Raw genomic sequence first — 23,954 nt, 5'->3', positions numbered from 1 at the left:
TACTGAACAAATGTTTACCTTATCCCAATAAACATCTGTTCTGTTAAGACACCTTTTCTTTGAACTGTTTTACGACCTTTTCTTTGAACTGTTTTGTAACCAAAGGCGATGGCTGTTTACGACCCCCCCTCCCTTAGAAACAGCTGTTGCCATGTAATCAGGTAAAGTCCAAATAAAAGAGGAGGCGTACAATCTTTCGTCAGAGCGTGGGAAGACACTGTACCCTGTCTACACGTTTCTCCTCAATTGAGCTAAATTGAATTCTGTCTCTGTTTAATTCCTTGCTTCTTGTCTTGTTTAATAGATGTCATCAGTGTTTGAACCTGACATATCTTATTTTCTCCACATTTTTTTCTTGGGATAAAACCTCACCTTATATTGAAGAAATGTTTACCATATCCCAATAAACATCTGTTCAGTATTTTAACATAAAAGTATTTGATTGTGAGGCATTAAAAGCCACAAAATGCAACGGGTCCATAAGACCCACAAACGCTGGCTGAGTAACAACAATATGAACGTCGCACGGGAAATTTCTCTGCCAGTTTCTGCATCCCACATGGATTCTTCTTTTGTGTTTCTGCACCTGCGGTTCCCACACGAGGTTGCAAAATTGTTTGTCAACACTGTCTGCTCTCATTTTCTCGCACATTTGACCTTCTGATGTTCTGTGTACCTACACTCTGTCCTCCTCCTGTCTATGACTGCTGTGTGTGTGTGTGTGTGTGTGTGTGTGTGTGTGTGTGTGTGTGTGTGTGTGTGTGTGTGTGTGTGTGTGTGTGTGTGTGTGTGTGTGTGTGTGGTAAACAGAACATCAATTTCCACACTTCTATTAGCCCCGGGACATCTTATATGTAATATAAATGTGTAGGGGGGTGTATGGTGTGTGGTTAGAGATGTCCGAGAAATGCTTTAAAATGTAATATCGGAAATTATCGGTATCGGTTTTCTTTATTATCGGTATCGGGTTTTTTGGGGGTTTTTTTGTTTGTTTTTATTAAATCAACATAAAAAAACACAAGATACACTTACAATTAGTGCACCAACCCAAAAAATCCCCCTCCCCCATTCACACTCATTCACACAAAAGGGTTGTTTTTTTCTGTTATTAATATTCTGGTTCCTACATTATATATCAATATATATCAATACAGTCTGCAAGGGATACAGTCCGTAAGCACACATGATTGTGCGTGCTGCTGGTCCACTAATAGTACTAACCTTTAACACTTAATTTTACTCATTTTCATTAATTACCAGTTTTACTTTAAGAAAATGTTTTTAATATATTAATCTTATTTTATTTTATTAATTTTTTTCAAAAAGGACCTTATCTTCACCATACCTGGTTGTCCAAAGTAGGCATAATAATGTGTTAATTCCACGACTGTATATATCGGTATCGGTTGATATCGGTATCGGTAATTAAGAGTTGGACAATATCGGATATCGGCAAAAAAGCCATTATCGGACATCCCTATGTGTGGTCATTAAATATGTATCCTGATATATGTTCTTCACAGAAAATGAGTCAAAGTCAGTGAGTCTCAGTTTGAAAAATGTATTATTTGTATCATTTTTCTTTTAATAAAAAATGAAAACGGGGTCCCACAGACCCGAACACCACACAAGGGTTAAGGTGTGTATTTAATATTTTTTGGCCACTGTGACATCACCCACAATTTGAATAGTAACACCGTGTTTGAATATAGGAAAATAAACCACTTTTTTTTTTTAATCAAGTGATTCTTTGGCGTACCACTCGATGGAGAAACCCTGATTTATAACATTTTAACTAGAGATGTCCGATAATATCGGACTGCCGATATTATCGGCCGATAAATGCTTTAAAATGTAATATCGGAAATTATCGGTATCGGTTTCAAAAAGTAGAATTTATGACTTTTTAAAACGCCGCTGTACGGAGTGGTACACGGACGTAGAGAGAAGTACAGAGCAGTTGCGTCTCCCAGTCATACTTGCCAACCCTCCCGATTTTCCCGGGAGACTCCCGAATTTCAGTGCCCCTCCCGAAAATCTCCCGGGGCAACCATTCTCCCGAATTTCTCCCGAATTTCTCCCGATTTCCACCCTTAAAGGCACTGCCTTTGCGTGCCGGCCCAGTCACATAATATCGACGGCTTTTCACACACACAAGTGAATGCACAGCATATTTGGTCAACAGCCATACAGGTCACACTGAGGGTGGCCGTATAAACAACTTTAACACTGTTACAAATATGCACCACACTGTGAACCCACACCAAACAAGAATGACAAACCCATTTCGGGAGAACATCCGCACCGTAACACAACATAAACACAACAGAACAAATACCCAGAAGCCCTTGCAGCACTAACTCTTCCGGGACGCTACAATATACACCCCCCCACTACCTCTCAACCCCGCCTACCTCAACCTCCTCATGCTCTCTTAGGGAGAGCATGTCCCAAATTTGAGGCATGTTAAAAAAATAATGCACTTTGTGACTTCAATAATAAATATGGCAGTGCCATGTTGGCATTTTTTTCCATGACTTGAGTTGATTTATTTTGGAAAACCTTGTTACATTGTTTAATGCATCCAGCGGGGCATCACAACAAAATTAGGCATAATAATGTGTTAATTCCACCACTGTATATATTGGTATCGGTTGATATCAGAATCGGTAATTAAGAGTTGGACAATATCGGACACAACAGAACAAATACCCAGAAGCCCTTGCAGCACTAACTCTTCCTGGACGCTACAATATGCACCCCCCCACTACCCCTCAACCCCGCCTACCTCAACCTCCTCATGCTCTCTCAGGGAGAGCATGTCCCAAATTCCAAGCTGCTGTTTTGAGGCATGTCACACACAAAAAAAAGCACTTTGTGACTTCAATAATAAATGTTGGCATTTTTTTTCCATAACTTGAGTTGATTTATTTTGGAAAACCTTGTTACATTGTTTAATGCATCCAGCGGGGCATCACAACAAAATTAGGCATAATAATGTGTTAATTCCACCACTGTATTTATCGGTATCGGTTGATATCAGAATCGGTAATTAAGAGTTGGACAATATCGGTAAAAAAAGCCATTATCGGACATCTCTAATTTTAACATTTCGAAAAGGAACAGTTCAGCCTCAAATAATGTTTCTAGCGTACAGTATTGACACTGTGATGAATATTACCTGTGGGACGCCCCGGCCCGGAGGGGGTCCCGTGCTGTGGGCCTTCTTGCCCATTCAGCACTTTACCCACAATGCACTGCTGCAGCAGCACAACACAATCATGGCAAAAGTCCCACCGGTGAGCGCCTTCAGTTTGCATTTTCAGCACAGCAGCTCAGCAGAATGACAGTTTGAAGGAACTTCTTTTTTTTTTTTTTTTTTTCTTTTCCCAAGACAACACATTTACATCTCGTAGTCAAGCTGACACCCTCAAATAGATGTTGTTTTTTCTCCCCCGCTGTCGTCATTGTCATGACTTTGTGCGAGTGTCGTCCCGGTATCGCTGTCACAATGTATTTCAATACTTTTGCAAGATTTTGTAATGATAACAAATATCATTGGCTCTTGTACTTAGTATCATTACAGTCGTTTGTTTACATTCAGGAGCGCTAGCTGGCTGTTAGCGGTTAGCTATTGTATCCTTCTCCAAACGTACTGAAATGAGCTGAAATTTTAGTTGCTGTTCTAAATGTGTCCACTGGATGTCGCAAGAGCTAATTATTTGTATCTCCTAGAGCAGTGTTTTTCAACCACGGATTATGTAAATTCACCTATTTGGGTTAAAAATATTTTTTGCAAACCAGTAATTATAATCCGCAAATAATGTGTTGTTGTTGAGTGTCGGTGTTGTCTAGAGCTCAGCAGAGTAACCGTGTAATACTCTTCCATATCAGTAGGTGGCAGCCGGTAGCTAATTGCTTTGTAGATGTCGGAAACAGCGGGAGGCACAGTGCAGGTAAAAAGGTATCTAATGCTTAAACCAAAAATAAACAAAAGGTGAGTGGCCCTAAGAAAAGGCATTGAAGCTATGGAGAACGAAACTAAAACTGACCTGGCTACAAAGTAAACAAAAACAGAATGCTGGACTACAGCAAAGACTTACTGTGGAGCATCCAAACATGACATGACAATCAACAATGTCCCCACAAAGAAGGATAAAAAGCAACTGACCGGCAGGGGTGCATGTAAAAAGGTATCTAATGCTTAAACCAAAATGTGGAAGACCCTTGAGTTCTCAGGACCATCAACGGACGACATCGTCATGAGCAGGTTTAGACTTCTTTATTTTTCAATATAAGAAAGTCTTTTGCTGGCCGCTTTTCAGCTCCGGCTCCACCTGCTGCTCGATCCGCTTCCCGCTTTTCAGCCGGCCGCGTCTCCGTCTTCGTCGTCTCGCTCTCGCTGTGGACTGTGCTTCCGCGTCTTGCCTCTGGCTCTCTACCTCTCCTCCCGTCTCTCTCGGCTGTCACCCTTTCATACACAGACAGATTATCTGATTGTGCCCAGCTGCCCCGACCCACGCACCTGTAGTCCATTTGGACGCGGGTCCGCAGGCCACGCCCCCTCGCCGCCATCTTGGAGCGGGCCCCGCCTCTCCACACAAAAATAAACAAAAGGTGAGTGCCCCTAAGAAAAGGCATTGAAGCTTAGGGAAGGCTATGCAGAACGAAACTAGAACTGAACTGGCTACAAAGTAAACAAAAACAGAATGCTGGACGACAGCAAAGACTTACTGTGGAGCAAAAACGGCGTCCACAAAGTACATCTGACCATGACATGACGATCAACAATGTCCCCGCAAAGGATAAAAAAAACAACTGAAATATTCTTGATTGCTAAAACAAAGCAGGTGCGGGAAATATCGCTCAAAAGGAAGACATGAAATATACACCAAAAAAAGAGAAAAAGCCACCAAAATAGGAGCGCAAGACAAGAACTAAAACACTACACACAGGAAAACAGCAAAAAAAACCTCAAAATGAGTCAGGGTGTGATGTGACAGGTGGTGACAGTACACCTACTTTGAGACAAGAGCTATAGTCATGCATGCTTGGTTATGCTTTAAAGTCATATCCAACAATTGCGATAACGACTTTTTACTGGTTGAAAAACACTGCTCTAGGACAGTTTTCCAACCTTTTTGGAGCCAAGGCACATTTTTTGCGTTGAAAAAATTTCGAAGGCACACCACCAGCAGGAATCATTAAAAAACGAAACTCAGTTGACAGTAAAAAGTCGTCGTCGGGTTTGAATTTAAACCATAACCAAGCATGGTTCCGTGACCGTGACTTGTCACTCGACACCCATCCGGATTCCTGACTGCCTTCCTCGATCCACGACCTTCCTGCTCGGACCCAGACCACGCTGCCTCGCTCCTGCCCTCGACCTCTTGCCTGTCCACGAACTGCCTCTTCGCCTTGCCCCTCTTGATTCGACGAAGGATGCAACCAACACTCACAGACAACAACCCCTGGTAACATTTACATTATTAATATTACACATAGTCTACACCAGGGGTAGGGAACCTATGGCTCTAGAGCCAGATGTGGCTCTTTTGATGACTGCATCTGGCTCTCAGATCAATCTTAGATGACATTGCTTAACACGATAAGTAATGAATAATTCCGCTGGTAATCACAGTGTTAAAAATAACGACTATAAAGCCTTCAGCAAAACCATGCAGCACCAGAAGTCGCATTAATGGTAATTAAGTATTTAATTTATCATTGGTTACCTTCAGAATAACACTGTTATTAAAAAGAATAAGAGACTTATTAAACTGTAAAAATGTTGGTCTTACTTAAAAATGCACACATTTAGTTGTATTCAGTAGAGATGTCCGATAATGGCTTTTTTGCCGATATCCGATATTGTCCAACTCTTAATTACCGATACCGATATATACAGTCGTGGACTTAACACATTATTATGCCTAATTTTGTTGTGATGCCCCACTGGATGCATTAAACAATGTAACAAGGTTTTCCAAAATAAATCAACTCAAGTTATGGGAAAAAAAAAATGCAAACATGGCACTGCCATATTTATTATTGAAGTCACAAAGTGCATTATTTTTTTTTTAACATGCCTCAAAACAGCAGCTTGGAATTTGGGACATGCTCTCCCTGAGAGAGCATGAGGAGGTTGAGGTGGGGGGAGGGGTATATTGTAACATCCCGGAAGAGTTAGTGCTGCAAGGGCTTCTGGGTATTTGTTCTGTTGTGTTTATGTTGTGTTACGGTGCGGATGTTCTCCCGAAATGTGTTTGTCATTCTTGTTTGGTGTGGGTTCACAGTGTGGCGCATATTTGTAACAGTGTTAAAGTTGTTTATACGGCCACCCTCAGTGTGACCTGCAGTTGATCTGCCGTTTCTTTTCTTTTCTCCTCTGCTCCCCCCTATCCCTTGTGGAAGGGGAGACACACAGATCCGGTGGCCATGGATGGGGTGCTGGCTGTCCGGGGTCGGGACCCGGGGTGGACCGCTCGCCTGTATATCGGTTGGGAACATCTCTGCGCTGCTGACCCGTCTCCGCTCGGGATGGTTTCCTGCTGACCCCACTGTGGACTGTACTCTTACTGTTATGCTGGATCCACTATGGACTGGACTCTCACAATATTATGTTAGACCCTCTCGACATCCATTGCATTCGGTCTCCCTAGAGGGGGGGGGGTTACCCACATATGCGGTCCTCTCCAAGGTTTCTCATAGTCATTCACATCGACGTCCCACTGGGGTGAGTTTTTCCTTGCCCTTATGTGGGCTATACCGAGGATGTCGTTGTGGCTTGTGCAGCCCTTTGAGACACTTGTGATTTAGGGCTATATAAATAAACATTGATTGATTGATTGATTGATTGATTGTGTGTGAAAAGCCGTAGATATTATGTGATTGGGCCGGCACGCAAAGGCAGTGCCTTTAAGGTTTATTGGCGCTCTGTACTTCTCCCTGCGTCCGTGTACCACTCCGTACAGCGGCGTTTTCAAAAGTCATCAATTTTACTTTTTGAAACCGATGTTTATTTTTGTTTTAAGAATTAGACACCTTTTTACCTGCACACTGCCTCCCGCTGTTTCCGACATCTACAAAGCAATTAGCTACCTGCTGCCACCTACTGATATGGAAGAGTATTACACTGTTACTCTGCCGAGCTCTAGACAACACCGACACTCAACAACAACACATCATTTGCAGACTATAATTACTGGTTTGCAAAAAACTATTTTTAACTCAAATAGGTGAAATTAGATCATCTCCATGTGGTTGAAAAACACTGTCCTAGACTTCAGAGGGGGCGGAGCTATGTGCCGTGTTAAGATAGAGGCAACGTACTTATGCCTTTTATTAGTAATAGAATTCAGAATGTGCATTATTACGTTCATGCCTTCGTTGTCAAAGATGACGTTGGTAATGGGGACACATTTTATGGGTGCGCATAAATATGATTTATCCCCCTCTAACTTCCTGTGGAATTCATGAAATTAGTCCATATTCACAAGTTTTGTTGTAAATGCTGTACATGATAAAACACATGATGTTAGTACATCAGTTGAAGAAAATGATTAAAATTAAATGAATAAAATCCGGGAATTAGATTTTGATATTATTATTAATTTCATCTTCTGATAGATAAAAAATAACTGGGAGCATTTTAAAGAAAACTCGGCCAGACTCAATTCCACCTATTTGACTGACGAACATTATCACATCATTTATTCAGAAAGTATAAATAACGACAAATGAAAATAGAATATTATTAACTGCAACATGTAAGTGTTCTGTTTTAAACAAAAACAAAAAAAATCTGAAGTTGGATGTTCCAAATAAGTGTTTATTGAGCATTCCTCAACTTTCTCAGTCTTTTTTGCCACTTGCGCCAGCTTTTTTTGAAACATGTTGCAGGCGTCAAATCTCAAATGAGCTAATATTTGCAAAAAAAAATAACAAATTTTTCCAGTTCGAATGTTTAGTATCTTATCTTTGCAGTCTATTCAATTGAATATAGGTTGAAAGGGATTTGCAAATCATTGTGAATTATATTTATATAGCGCTTTTCTCTAGTGACTCAAAGCGCTTTTGCATAGTGAAATTTAAACCAGTGTGGGTGGCACTGGGAGCAGGTGGGTAAAGTGTCTTTCCCAAGGACACAACGGAAGTGACTAGGATGGCGGAAGCGGGGATCGAACCTGGAACCCTCAAGTTGCTGGCACGGCCGCTCTACCAACCGAGCTATACCGCCCCTATATTGTATTCTGTTTTTATTTACCATTTACACAACGTGACAACTTCACTGGTTTTGGGGTTTGTAAATTCGCCGCACCGTTTTATAAGCCGCAGGGCTCAAAGTGTAGGGGAAAAAAATAGCGGCTTATAGAGCCGGGATTTACAATCGTCACCAAAAATGATTCCTGGGCGCGGCACCTCTGCTGCTCACTGCTCCCCTCACCTCCCAGGGGATGATCAAGGGTGATGGGTCAAATGCAGAGAATAATTTCGCCACACCTAGAGTGTGTGTGTGTGACAATCATGGGTACTTTAACTTTAACTTTATTTACCATTTACACAACGTGACAACTTCACTAGTTCTGGGGTTTGTAAATTTGCCGCACCGTTTTATGAGCCGCAGGGCTCAAAGTGTAGGGAAAAAATAAGCGGCTTATAGAGCCGGGATTTACGATCGTCACCAAAAATGATTCCCGGGCGCGGCACCTCTGCTGCTCACTGCTCCCCTCACCTCCCAGGGGGTGATCAAGGGTGATGGGTCAAATGCAGAGAATAATTTTGCCACACCTAGTGTGTGTGTGTGACAATCATTGGTACTTTAACTTTAACTTTATTTACGATTTACACAACGTGACAACTTCACTAGTTCTGGGGTTTGTAAATTTGCCGCACCGTTTTTATAAGCCGCAGGGCTCAAAGTGTAGGGGGAAAAAAATAGCGGCTTATAGAGCCGGGATTTACGATCGTCATTTTTAAACGTGTAGTATTACGCTTGCCAATGGAGATGCTTGGTACTTGAACGCACCGCCCGCTCCTCCCACACCAACTTTGTCCTAACTTACTAACTACTCAGTGGGCCTAGTGGTTAGAGTGTCCGCCTTGAGATCGTTAGGTTGTGAGTTCAAACCCCGGCCGAGTCATACCAAAGACTATAAAAATGGGACCCATTATCTCCCTGCTTGGCACTCAGCATCAAGGGTTGGAATTGGGGGTTAAATCACCAAAAATGACTCCCGGGCGCGGCCACTGCTGCTGCTCACTGCTCCCCTCACCTCCCAGGGGGTGATCAAGGGCGATGAGTCAAATGCAAAGAATAATTTTGCCACACCTAGTGTGTGTGTGACAATCGTGGGTACTTTAACTTTATTTACGATTTACACAACGTGACAACTTCACTGGTTCTGGGGTTTGTAAATCCGCCGCACCGTTTTATAAGCCGCAGGGCTCAAAGTGTAGGGGGCAAAAAATAGTGGCTTATAGAGCCGGGATTTACGATCGTCATTTTTAAACGTATTACGCTTGCCAATGGAGATGCTTGGTACTTGAACGCACCGCCCGCTCCTCCCACACCAACTTTGTCCTAACTTACTAACTACTCAGTGGGCCTAGTGGTTAGAGTGTCCGCCCTGAAGTCGGTAGGTTGTGAGTTCAAACCCCGGCCGAGTCATACCAAAGACTATAAAAATGGGAGCCATTACCTCCCTGCTTGGCACTCAGCATCAAGAGTTGGAATTGGGGGTTAAATCACCAAAAATAATTCCCGGGCGCAGCCACCGCTGCTGCTCACTGCTCCCCTCACCTCCCAGGGGGTGAACAAGGGGATGGGTCAAATGCAGAGGACAAATTTCACCACACTTAGTGTGTGTGTATGTGACAATCATTGGTACTTTAACTTAACTTTAACTTTGTCTCTGGTCTCGTTCCAGTCCAACACGTCCTTCAACCGCGACGTGGTGAAGGCCGGCACCGGCAGGCGTTTCCTGGGCGGTCTCCTTGACGACACGTCGTACTGCTACACCCTGGAGGTGTCCTTCTACAGCTACATGACCCCCGCCAGCGCCGTGCCCGTGGCCTACACCGAGGAGACGTGTATCCTTCGCCCAAGCGACGATAACGCTTCTTTTTGTGCGCGTTGATGTTTCCGCCCGATGACAGCGTACACGTGTCGGGTCGTGGAGGTCAGGTTGCTCTTTTGTCTCCCCCGCGCGGCGACACACAAGCGATGGCGGCGGCGGCTATTGATTCGGTTTACAAAGCGGGCGGGAGAAAAAGGCGCTTGTGTTTTCAGGTGAGGCTTTGATTGCGTTAAACAATGGAACAACAAGAGAAACCAGATCCCTGTCAGCTGCGATCGTTGAGCGTCCTAACGGATGGGAGGACGTTTTTCCTTCAGCTGACCTTCTCCAGGCTGGAGTGCCCCCGAGGGCCGGCGGTGGCGGTGGGATTTTGGGCGAGCGTGTGACAGAAGAGGCAGTTTTAGCGCGGCGTGATAAGAAACGTATTCAGATGATGGAAAGTGCTCCTTCCTGCAGGTGGAGGATGAGGCGATTGGATGTGGCGCTACTGCCCTCTAGTGGTGAGGCCGGACACTCCAGCTTCAACACAGAGGCGGTGGAGTAAATATATCCCAAAATGTTGCCTTGGCAGTAATACACGCATCGATTATTTGACACTATTTATTGGACAATACGTTTGTTGTTGTGCTTGTAGTTAGAAATGATGTGGAACAGCCCGAAATTGTACTTACGGTGTCTAATATTGTCCCAAATTAATCATTCCCAGGACTCCTCTCAGGGATTTTTTTATGTAGATATGTTTTTATTTTAGTAAAATAAAATACAATAATAAATTTTAAAAAATAATATTGAAAAATCAATATTTTTTTAAATTTGTATTATTATTATTATTATTATATTCATACACTTGCAGCCCTTCAAGGCACCTTTGATTAAGGGCTATGTAAATAAACTTCCATTCATTGGTTGGTTGATAAATGAATATGTTTATTATAAATACATATTTTATTTTATTACATTCATTTTGTTGTTGAATGTATTGTTTTTTTTTTATCATATTAATAATAATATTGATAATTAAATAATGATAATAAATATTTAACATGAATAACCGATAAGATATGTTTTTTGATATTTTTTTTTTTAATGTATTATTTTATTTTATTTTATTAAAATAAAAACATATCTACATAAAAATTTCCTGAGAGGGACTTTTTATGGAGATTTTTTTTTATTTTAATAAAATAAAATAAAATTATATCTACATAAAAAAACATATCTGCATAAAAATTCCCTGAGAGGGAATTTTTGTGGAGATATGTTTTTATTTCAATAAAATAAAATAAAATTATACATTTTAAAAAATAATATCAAAAAACATATATTATTAATATTTGTTTTATTATTATTGTTGTTATATTTATGCACTTGCAGCCCTTCAAGGCACCTTTGATTAAGAGCTATGTAAATAAACTTTCATTGATTGGTTGGTTGATAAATGAATTAAATATGTTTATTATAAATACATATTTTATTGTATTACATTCATTTTGGTGTTGAATGTATTATCTTAATAATATTGATAATTAAATAACAATAATAAATATTTAAAATGAATAACCAATTGAATGTATTTCATTAATTCCATATGATTTCCATCATTTATTATATCGATAATTAACTTTAAAATTATTAAATCTTATTTAATGTAATTGATTATTAAAATAAAAATTATTAATGATACTAATATTCAAACAATTTTTTTATTTGTTTTATGATGTCATTTCTTAACTACACTAAATCAATTGATTTATTATCGTTATCAAAAAGTATAATACATTTAATAATTAAAGTGATGTAGCAAAATAATATTGTATTAAGAATTGATACTACGTTTGATTTACTTAATAAATGTAATAATAGTCACAATAATCATTATTATTATTATTAGTATTAATTATAATTATGGAATTTATCAAATACGCAATTAATGACTGATGACCTAATATGTATTATCATTATTATTCATGATATCAGAAAGCATAATAAAAGTAACATGTGTAATAACTAAAACAATAATTTTGAATAATAAGAACTAATTCCATTTAGTTTATTCAATAAATGTAATAATTACAATATTATTTTTCAATATTATGTAACTTTCTTTCAATGTGTTTTTATTATTAATTTGTTATAATAGAAAGTTGGACAGTGCAGCATTCGACAGCAATATAGTACAATTGTAGTTAAACGTGTTAAAAATTAACATAAAAATAAAATAAATAAAATACAATAAATGAACATCAAATAGTATTTTTTTTTTGGTTAGTTTATTAGCCAACAGGTATATTCATAAACAACTATACTTTACAACAGCATTAAGTACAGTTTATCAAGGGCAGCCTAGATAAGAATGCGGACACTGGATTTTATTTAACTTTTATTGCCAATGCAATAATATTTTGACGCGTTTTTTTTCTTCTTTTAACGTGTTGAAAACATCTTAATGAGGGCCTACGTTTGCCATAAAGTCAGTGCACAAACACAAGTTCTACGGTTACCATCACAGTTAGGCTTAGGCGCTGCATGTTCTATGGTTATCATCACAGTTAGGCTTTAGTGCTGCACGTTCTATGGTTATCATCACAGTTAGGCCCCGGTGCCGCTGGTGTGTTCTGTGTTTCTTCTGAAGGTCTGGCGGGGAAGCGGACAAGTCGTCCCCGGGTGGGTGGACTTGCTTGATCTTTTTTTGTTTGCCGCTCAAGTGTGTGAGTTCATTTATGAAAAGGTGGGGGGTGGCGGGGGTCACGGGCAGGCAGGGTCCCGCGTGGTGCAGGGCAGGCTGCACGGGGGGGGACCCGGTGTAGACCGGAGATTGGGGTCAGGCGGGTTGAAGGAACCAACCATGTCGCTTTTTACGCCCCGGCGGTCTGCTCGATGGAGCGTGCAAATCATCAACAGCGACCTTTAGCACCGCGGCCCCTCCCCCTTTCACACACACACACACACACACACACACACACACACACTTTCCTCACCTGGCACACATGAGCACAATAATCTAATAAGTAACACATAGATAATAGCTGCTCCACTCATGCTTTCACCGTCCTTCTCCAAAAGTGGCCTCTTAACATTTTTCACAGTTAAAGACTTTTGTCACAGTTTGAAAGTGTGTGTGTCTACGTGTGTGTGTGTGTGTGTGTGTGTGTGTGTGTGTGTTCCACTCATGTCCTCCGCTCTCCTCCAGTCTGTCCTTTCCTCTCATCTCATCACCCACAACATAACAGCTCATTATATCATCTAGTCAAGCTGAGAATCCTCTTCTCTCAAACAGCAGGGACAACCTCTATTCTGTCTGCCTTCCTTTTGTCCTCTAATCATACAACACCTGTGTGTGTGTGTGTGTGTGTGTGTGTGTGTGTGTGTGTGTGTGTGTGTGTGTGTGTGTATGTGTGTGTGTGTGTGTGTGTGTGTGTGTGTGTGTGTGTGTGTGTGTGTGTGTGTTCTGGCGATGCTTACTTAATGGGGACGTCGCTCTGTTTACACAGTCACCTTTATGGGACCTCTGACGGTATGGGGACAAAAAAAAACAGGTCCCCTAAAGCATGGGTGTCAAACTCTGGCCCGCGGGGCCAAATTTGGCCCGCCGTGTAATTTCATTTGGCCCTTGAGACAGGGCCAAATTCTTTTATACTGATAAAATTGAAGGCATCAGACGTGCCATCAATATCTCAAGCAAAAAAGTTGGATCACCACCCCATTTAGGCAAAAGTAACACAGCAATGATGGCAAGCTTTAATGCCATAGACTCTAAAACTCTAGTGCAGGGGTGTCAAACTCAAATACAGAGTGGGCCAAAATGTAAAACTGAACAAAGCCGCGGGCCAAGGTTGAACAAATTAACCTTTTCTGTTTGGCGGCTCTTTTCTTTTTCAAATGCTTGATCGATCGTCTTTGGCTTGGGGGCTGCGTCTTGTGCGTTTTCTCCTTTTTTCTTCATGATGAGGGTGAGTCCATAACGCTCTAAACCAGGGGTGTCAAACTCAAATACAGAGTGGGCCAAAATTTAAAACTGAACAAAGCCCCGCGCCAAGGTTGAACAAATTAACCTTTTAATAGGGACCCAAACAAGTTTTGCATTAAATATTGAACAAGCAAGGCTTATATAACTTTATAGTGACATGCAAAATCGAGTTTCAAATAATAATAATAATAATTAAAAAATATCAATGGCATATCAAATACAATTTAAATTAAAGCTGCAAGCAGCATTGGTCGGGCCCGCGTTTTTGGCAGGTGCTAGTCCTAAGTGTCCCAATACTTATATCCAGTTTTAGTCCTAAATTTCCCACTACTTTTGTCAAGTTGTAGTCCTAAGTGTCCCAATACATTTGTCCAGTGTAGGTGTCCCAATACTTTTTTCCAGTGGTAGTCCTAAGTGTCCCAATACTTTTGTCAAGTTGTAGTCCTAAGTGTCCCAATACTTTTGTCCAGTGTAGGTGTCCCAATACTTTTGTCAAGTTTTAGTCCTAAGTGTCCCAATACTTTTGTCAAGTTGTAGTCCTAAGTGTCCCAATACTTCTGTCCAGAGTAGGTGTCCCAATACTTTTGTCCAGTTTTATTCCTAAGTGTCTCAATACTTATGTCCAATTTTCGTCCTAAGTGTCCCAATACTTATGTCAAGTTGTAGTCCGATGTGTCCCAATACGTTTGTCCAGTGGTAGTCCTAAGTGTCCCACTACTTTTGTCAAGTTGTAGTCCTAAGTGTCCCAATACATTTGTCCAGTGTAGGTGTCCCAATACTTTTGTCAAGTTTTAGTCCTAAGTGTCCCAATACTTTTGTCAAGTTGTAGTCCTAAGTGTCCCAATACTTCTGTCCAGAGTAGGTGTCCCAATACTTTTGTCCAGTTTTATTCCTAAGTGTCTCAATACTTATGTCCAATTTTCGTCCTAAGTGTCCCAATACTTTTGTCAAGTTGTAGTCCGAAGTGTCCCAATACGTTTGTCCAGTGGTAGTCCGAAGTGTCCCAATACTTGTCAAGTTTTAGTCCTAAGTGTCCCAATCCGTTTGTCAAATTTTAGTCCTAAGTGTCCCAAAACTTTTGTCCAGTTTTAGTCCTAAGTGTCCCAATACTTTTGTCCAGTTTTAGTCGTATGTGTCCCAATACTTTTGTCAAGTTGTAGTCCTAAGTGTCCCAATACTTTTGTCCAGTGTAGGTGTCCCAATACTTTTGTCAAGTTGTAGTCCTAAGTGTCCCAATACTTCTGTCCAGAGTAGGTGTCCCAATACTTTTGTCCAGTTTTATTCCTAAGTGTCTCAATACTTATGTCCAATTTTCGTCCTAAGTGTCCCAATACTTATGTCAAGTTGTAGTCCGATGTGTCCCAATACGTTTGTCCAGTGGTAGTCCTAAGTGTCCCACTACTTTTGTCAAGTTGTAGTCCTAAGTGTCCCAATACATTTGTCCAGTGTAGGTGTCCCAATACTTTTGTCAAGTTTTAGTCCTAAGTGTCCCAATACTTTTGTCAAGTTGTAGTCCTAAGTGTCCCAATACTTCTGTCCAGCGTAGGTGTCCCAATACTTTTGTCCAGTTTTATTCCTAAGTGTCTCAATACTTATGTCCAATTTTCGTCCGAAGTGTCCCAATACTTGTCAAGTTTTAGTCCTAAGTGTCCCAATACGTTTGTCCAGTGGTAGTCCGAAGTGTCCCAATACTTGTCAAGTTTTAGTCCTAAGTGTCCCAATCCGTTTGTCAAATTTTAGTCCTAAGTGTCCCAAAACTTTTGTCCAGTTTTAGTCCTAAGTGTCCCAATACTTTTGTCCAGTTTTAGTCGTATGTGTCCCAATACTTTTGTCAAGTTGTAGTCCTAAGTGTCCCAATACTTTTGTCCAGTGTAGGTGTCCCAATACTTTTGTCAAGTTTTAGTCCTAAGTGTCCCAATACTTTTGTCAAGTTGTAGTCCTAAGTGTCCCAATACTTCTGTCCAGAGTAGGTGTCCCAATACTTTTGTCCAGTTTTATTCCTAAGTGTCTCAATACTTATGTCCAATTTTCGTCCTAAGTGTCCCAATACTTTTGTCAAGTTGTAGTCCGAAGTGTCCCAATACTTGTCAAGTTTTAGTCCTAAGTGTCCCAATCCGTTTGTCAAATTTTAGTCCTAAGTGTCCCAAAACTTTTGTCCAGTTTTAGTCCTAAGTGTCCCAATACTTTTGTCCAGTTTTAGTCGTATGTGTCCCAATACTTTTGTCCAGTTTTAGTCCCAAGTGGCCCAATACTTTTGTCAAGTTTTAGTCGTAAGTGTCCCAATACATATCAAATACAATTTAAATAAAAATGTAATGCTTCTTTTCTATTTGCAGCCTTCTGAGGTAAATATCAACATTAACTTTTTCCACAGGCTAATAAATTAGAAAATAAAATAACAATGAATAAACCAACCATTCAGGACTTTAAACTGCTCAGTTTGCAACACACTGATCTAATCTGATGTGCCCAAGCCAGATACCCGCCATCGTTTCTTGGATGCTAGTTCATTAATGTCGGGGCTCAGGCTTTGAGCTGAGGCAACCTTCATTATCGAACGAAGGTTTTCATCAGTCATTATACCTCGTAGTAGTGATGGGTCCGGCAACACCGATGCATCGGCGCATGCGTCGAGCTCATAGAGCAAAACCCTGTGTCGGTGCACGTACCGCTTTTAGAAAGTCACGTGACCGACCATGAGCTGTTTTGGTCACGTGACCAATACGCGAACTGTGTCGCACTGACGCCTCCTCTGTGCCCTGTGAGCGTGTCTTTTCTACAGCCGGAGAAATAATAACTAAGAGAAATCGTCTAAAATGTAATACGTCGGAAAAACTTTTTTTTTTTTTTTTTATAAAAATGTGTAAAAAAATAAAATTAAAACAATTCCCAGTCCACAATCATCCACAACACGTTCTCTTAGATTTCCATGTTATGATACATGTTCACATTATTTATTGACTGTATCTAAAAAAGATAAAAATATATTTTTATTTAAATGAAGATATGAAATAATCCTAAATGAAATACAATGACTTGGTTTATATTATTATTGTATATACTAGGGCAGGGGTCACCAACGCGGTGCCCGCGGTCACCAGGTAGCCCGTAAGGACCAGATCAGTCGCCCGCTCGCCCGTTCTAAAAATAGCTCAAAGAGCAGCACTTACCAGTGAGCTGCCTCTATTTTTTAAATTTTATTTATTTACTAGCAAGCTGGTCTCGCTTTGCTCGACATTTTTAATTCTAAAAGAGACAAAACTCAAATACAATTTGAAAATCCAAGAAAATATTTTAAAGACTTGGTCTTCACTTGGAATAAGCGGTAGAAAATGGATGGATGGATGGATGGGTCTTCACTTGTTTAAATAAATTCATATATTTTTTACTTTGCTTCTTATTACTTTTAGAAATACAATTTTAGAGAAAAAATACAACCTTAAAAATGATTTTAGGATTTTTAAACAAATATACCTTTTTACCTTTTAAATGTATTCCTCTTTCCTGACAATTTAAATCAATGTTCAAGTATTTTTTTTTTTTATTATTGTATAGAATAATAAATATTTTAGCTTCTGTTTTTTCGACGAAGAATATTTGTGAAATATTTCTTCAAACTTACTATGATTAAAATTCAAAAGAATTATTATTCTGGCAAATCTAGAAAATCTGTAGAATCAAATTTAAATCTTATTTCAAAGTATTTTGAATTTCTTTTAAAATTGTTGTTCTGGAAAATCTAGAAGAAATACTGATTTGTCTTTGTTAGAAATATAGCTTGGTCCAATTTGTTAAATATTCTAACAAAGTGCAGATTGGATTTTAACCAATTTAAAACATGTCATCAAAATTCTAAAATGTATCTTAATCAGGAAAAATTACTAATGATGTTCCATAAATTATTGTTTTAATTTTTTCAAAAAGATTCAAATTAGCTAGTTTTTTTCTTCTTTTTGTCGGTTGAATTTTGAATTTTAAAGAGTCGAAATTGAAGATAAACTATGTTTCAAAATTTTATTTTAATTTTTTTCGTGTTTTCTCCTCTTTTAAACCGTTCAATTAAGTGTTTTTTTCATCATTTATTCTCTACAAAAAACCTTCCGTAAAAGGAAAAAAAAATGTACGACGGAATGACAGACAGAAATACCCATTTTTTTATATGTATATACATTTATTTATTTAGCTATTCTTGTTTAAATCACACTTACGTGTAACTTACAAATGACAATATATTTATTTAAGTGTGTATCAAACTGGTAGCCCTTCGCATTAATCAGTACCCAAGAAGTAGTTTTTGGTTTCAAAAAGGTTGGTGACCCCTGTACTAGGGCATAAAATCAGTGTCAGTTGAGTCGGTCCATAGGTTGCCTGTAGGGATTTTTAATGTCCAGCAGATGTCAGTATTTAGTGACACAGTATCGACACAGTATCAATACAGTTTTGCAATGTGTCGAAACGCTTCATGACGCCTCATCAACCCATCACTACCTCGTAGTACACCCGGACCACAGTCTTGGGGGCGTGCTTTAAAGGCACTGCGTTTATCGTCCTCTACGAGCTGACGTCACGTCCGCTTTTCATCCGTTCCAATACCGTGCCGGCCCGATCACAAAATATGTGCGACTTCGGCATGCCCACACACGTAAATGCAATGCATACTTGGCCAACAGCGATACAGGTCACACTGACGGTGTCCGTATAAATATCTTTAACACTGTTAGAAATATACGCCACACTGTGAATCCACACCAAACAAGAATGACAAACACATTCCGGGAGAACATCCGCACAGTAACACAACATAAACACAACAAAACAAATACCCAGAATCCCATGCAGCCTTAACTCTTCATAACCATTCATAAGTAAAATAATTGAGAAAGTTGTCCTCCAACAACTAAATCCCTTCTTGGCTTCTACTGGCTGCCACAACAACTTCCAGTCAGGATTTCGACATCTTCATAGCACAGAGACGGCCCTTCTTAAAGTTATAAATGACATCTGTCTAAACACAGACTCTGGCAAAACTTCAGTATTAATGCTATTGGACCTCAGTGTTGCGTTTTATTCATCTACTTTCTCTTGCTACTTCCAGGCTTGGATGTTTGATTCATTCATTATTGTTATTTTATTTTCAGAGGTATTATTAGCCTGTGGAAAAAGTTTATTTTGATATTTACCTATAAAGGCTGCAAATAGAAAAGAGGCATTCGATTTTTATTTAAATTTTATTTGATATGCCATTGATATTTTTTTAATTATTATTATTATTATTTGAAACTAAATTTTGCATGTCACTATAAAGTTACATAAGCCTTGCTTGTTCAATATTCAATGCAAAACTTGTTTGGGTCCCTATTAAAAGGTTAATTTGTTCAACCTTGGCCCACGGCTTTGTTCAGTTTTAAATTTTGGCCCACTCTGTATTTGAGTTTGACACTCCTGCCCTAAAGGGAAACCTTTTTAAAAGATTTTTTTAAGTGATTTTTAAGTTTTGGCCCATAAAACATGTTTACTGGTTAGTTTGAGTGTGAGACATTTGCACAGCAGCCCCCTCACCGGGCTGTAGCTGGTACTGCACCCGCTAAGGTAAGATAAGATCATCCTTTATTGATCCCACAACGGGGAAATTTGGGTTACTTTGTTTACGTGTTTCAAATATAGGTAAAAGAGAAAATTAATTTTCTTGAATTGAAACATTTGTTATCCTGGCATTAATTGTCAAGACGTGGACTATGGTGTGTTTGTTTTCCCGAGATGCAAGTAAAGCTGGACTGGTCATGGCGTGAAGGTGAACACATATTTATTTATAACACTCAAAGGAACAAAGAGCGCGCTCAAGTGGGATGTACAAATTTCACTAACGAAACAAAAAGACTTGCACGTGGGCAAAAAACTGTGAACAATTAAACAAAAACACTAACTGTGGCATTAATAAACAAAAAACTTACTTGGCATGGACTATGAAGTGCGCAGAGGTAAAAGTGTGACAGGGGTATGAATCCGGGATTTCGCCAGGACGACGAACTGAAAACAATGAACTTAAATACTACCTACATGATTAACGAAAACAGGTGCGTGACTCAAAACGTGAAACAGGTGCGTGACGTGACAGGTGAAAACGAATGGGTTGCTATGGTGACAAAACAAAACAAAAGTGCACAAAAAGTCCAAAAACAAAACCGAACATGACTAAAACAAAACATGATCACACAGACATGACATTAATAGTACTGTGATTCTGTATGGTATCCATCCTTAGTTAAAACTAACTATTTTTTCCAAAAACCAAAATCTGGTTTAGTGTTCCTTAGGATGACATTTTCACACAGCATGATTAAAAAACATTATTACTTTAAAGTATGATTCACATTCAGAATGTTCCATCCTTCTATAATATGGTAGTTGGAGTTGCAGACAACTTCATTACTGCTAAATAGCAGTTTTCAGTAATGTCACAGAAGATGCAGGATTTGCTTTAACATTGAAGTGGTGAAACTTCCTATAAGAGGACAGCTGTAGTGCTGTATTCTGACCATCATGTCATATTTAATTAGAAGTTGTTTTTTTTTTTAATCAAATGGTCCTCAGTAGTCACGTACAAATTTGTGTGAATTATGCAAAATTATTTAAATTTGGTCCCCATGAACCATATTAAGTCTTTTTCCCCAGGGTCCCCAGTAAGAATGATCAGCACATTACTTCATCAATCCAGAGATTTAAAGAAGTGTATGAGCTAACTGGGCAGTGGACATTTTACACCATTTTTTGTATGCCTCCACAACCTGTAGAAAGGGTGGTCCCCACAAGGTATGATCAAAAACTTGGTCCCTATTCCAAATGATAACCTGTGTGTGTGTGTGTGTGTGTGTGTGTGTGTGTGTGTGTGTGTGTGTGTGTGTGTGTGTGTGTGTGTGTGTGTGTGTGTGTGTTAGAGATGCGCGGATAGGCAATTATTTCATCCGCAACCGCATCAGAAAGTCGTCAACCATCCGCCATCCACCCGATGCAACATTTGATCAGAACCGCACACGCCCGCACCCGCCCGTTGTTACATATCTAATATAGACGATGCAAGGCATTAGTGAGGTTATAAATCTTTTGCCTGTTAAAGAAAGGAGACTGATCCAATGCAGCACAGACATTCGCGTGCCACGCTGTCACGACCCAGACGCACACCAGTGCGCAATCATATGGAAGCCGCGCTGAGCGCACCTCCAAGCGCGTCTCACTGCCGGCGACGGCCGGGTATGGGCCCGACGCTCCAGCGCCATCCATTTTCAGGGCTAGTTGATTCGGCAGGTGGGTTGTTACACACTCCTTAGCGGGTTCCGACTTCCATGGCCACCGTCCTGCTGTCTATATCAACCAGGGTGAGCCCCACCCCTTTCGTGAGCGCACTGCGCGCGGAGTGACCCCTGTTACGTGCCCCCGGCAACAGGGGTGGCGGGCAGGTAAGCTGCGCGGGCGGAGCGCACGGAGTGACCCCTGTTACGAGCCCCCGGCCACGGGGGTGGCGGGCAGGTAAGCTGCTTACCTGCTGCGCGTGACGCCGGCCGCGGCGAAGGCGGACGAGGCGGGGTGTCGGTGCGGTGGGCGCGGTGGTGACCCTGGACGTGCGTCGGGCCCTTCTCGCGGATCGCCTCAGCTACGGCTCCCGGTGGGGCCCTCTCGGGGGAAGGGGCCTCGGTCCCGGACCCCGGCGAGGCGTCCCTTCTCCGCTCCGTAAAAGTGTCCATCTCTTTTTCTTTTTTTTTCTTCTGTTGTGGCATATGCAGCAGGTGCCTGCTCGTTTTTCGTATGTGGGTAACAACATTTAACTATGTATATATATTTCCGAATTGGTTTAACTGCCACCCGCCTGAATCTATTTAAAATCTAATTTTTTTTAATTTCAACCGCCCGACCCGACCCGACCCGACCCGCGGATAAAATCAAATTTTTTTTAATTTCATCCGCCCGATCCGCGGATAATCCGCGGACTCCGCGGTTGTGCCCGCAAACCGCGCATCTCTAGTGGGTGTGTCTTGGAAAAAATTAGTGATTGTGCATTGGTGTGCAAATCCATGTGTCGAAATGCAAATGGTCATTAATATTACTTAGGGACCAATAGCTATCAGACAATTTCCGTTAAAATAAAGTGTTATTAAACTATTAGTGAGGCATCGATCGTGAATGCCCGATGTGTGCAATACACGAGCTAATAATCATCACCTCCGTTATGGCAACAAAAAAACATTTCTTAGTATCCGAAGAAGCATTATCAAGTACCATTATCACTGGAAGACGAGGCCATACTTGCCAACCCTCCCGGATTTTCCGGGAGACTCACGAAATTCAGCGCCTCTCCCAAAAACCTCCCGGGACAAATTTTCTCCCGAAATTCAGGCACACAATATAAACAGCGTACCTGCCCAAACATGTTATAACTGTAGAATGATCAAGGGCGAGTTCTTGGTTTCTTATGTGGGTTTATTGTTAGGCAGTTTCATTAACGTCCTCCCAGCGCGGCAACAACACACAACAACAGCAGTCACGTTTTTGTCTACCGTAAAGCAGTTCGTCTGCCGTAAACAGCAATGTTGTGACACTCTTAAACGGTACAATACTGCCATCTAGTGCATTTGATGAAAGCACTTGTTGCATGCCACACAGCATTGCATCATTAGTGAGGGTGTTCAGCATGGTTAGAAAAATAGTGACAAATAGAACAAGGGTGGACAATTCAACCCTTAACTCAACAATGAGTAGATGAGTGTTATGTGTGTGTATATGTGTAAATAAATGAACACTGAAATTCAAGTATTTCTTATATATATATATATAAATATATATATATATGAAATACTTGACTTGGTGAATCCTAGCTGTAAATATACTCCTCCCCTCTTAACCACGCCCCCCACCCCCCACCTCCCGAAATCGGAGGTCTCAAGGTTGGCAAGTATGGACGAGGCTAAACATGTTACACGACAACTAAGAGAAAGCACGAGCAGGCATACTGATCCCTAAGCTCGCTTTAACATCAATTTACCACCTACCACCTTTCCCAACTTCTTTGTCACGTGTTGCTGGCATCAAATTCTAAAGTTAATGATTATTTGCAAAAGAAAAAATGTTTATCAGTTTGAACATCAAATATGTTGTCTTTGTAGCATATTCAACTGAATATGGGTTGAAAATGATTTGCAAATCATTGTATTGCATACTTGCCAACCTTGAGACCTCCGATTTCGGGAGATGGTGGGGGGAGTGGTCCCGGGGGGGCGTGGTTGGGGGCGTGGTTAAGAGGGGAGGAGTTTATTTACAGCTAGAATTCACCAAGTCAAGTATTTCATATATATATATATATATATATATATATATATATATATATATATATATATATATATATATGTATATATATATATATAAGAAATACTTGACTTTCAGTGAATTCTAGCTATATATATATATATATATATATATATATATATATATATATATATATATATATATATATATATATATATATATATAAATAAGAAAAATATTTGAATTTCAGTGTTCATTTATTTACGCATATACACACACATAACACTCATCTACTCATTGTTGAGTTAAGGGTTGAATTGTCCATCCTTGTTCTATTCTCTGTCACTATTTTTCAAACTATGCTGAACACCCTCTCTGATGATGCATTCTGCTTCGTCTCCTTGTTGTGTGCGCAGTTGTGCACTGCACTCTCTAAAAGCCCTAGATGTTATTGTCACATATGCACGTACAGTAGATGGCAGTATTGTCCTGTTTAAGAGTGTCACAACATTGCTGTTTACGGCAGACGAACTGCTTTACGGACGTGAAAACAGGCTGTCGACACGTCACTCAGGTCCGCATGAATTTCGGGAGATTTTCGGGATAAAATTTGT

The 23,954-nt window shown here is 40.2% G+C and overlaps 1 protein-coding gene across 1 annotated transcript in view; it reads left to right on the top strand.

The window, feature by feature from the left end:
- Positions 1-23,954, top strand: part of agbl4 (AGBL carboxypeptidase 4) — a 1,010,561-nt gene that overhangs the window by 961,806 nt on the left and 24,801 nt on the right. Inside the window, exon 11 of the mRNA XM_061976109.2 lies at positions 9,930-10,092. Within this exon, the coding sequence (XP_061832093.2) occupies positions 9,930-10,092 (163 nt within the window). The remainder of the gene's footprint in view (positions 1-9,929; positions 10,093-23,954) is intronic.

This window comes from Nerophis lumbriciformis, linkage group LG14 (genome assembly GCF_033978685.3).
Source record: "Nerophis lumbriciformis linkage group LG14, RoL_Nlum_v2.1, whole genome shotgun sequence".
NCBI classification, from domain to species: domain Eukaryota; kingdom Metazoa; phylum Chordata; class Actinopteri; order Syngnathiformes; family Syngnathidae; genus Nerophis; species Nerophis lumbriciformis.
The sequence above is the reverse complement of the archived record's forward strand: the minus strand, read 5'-3'. Positions and strand labels throughout refer to the sequence as shown.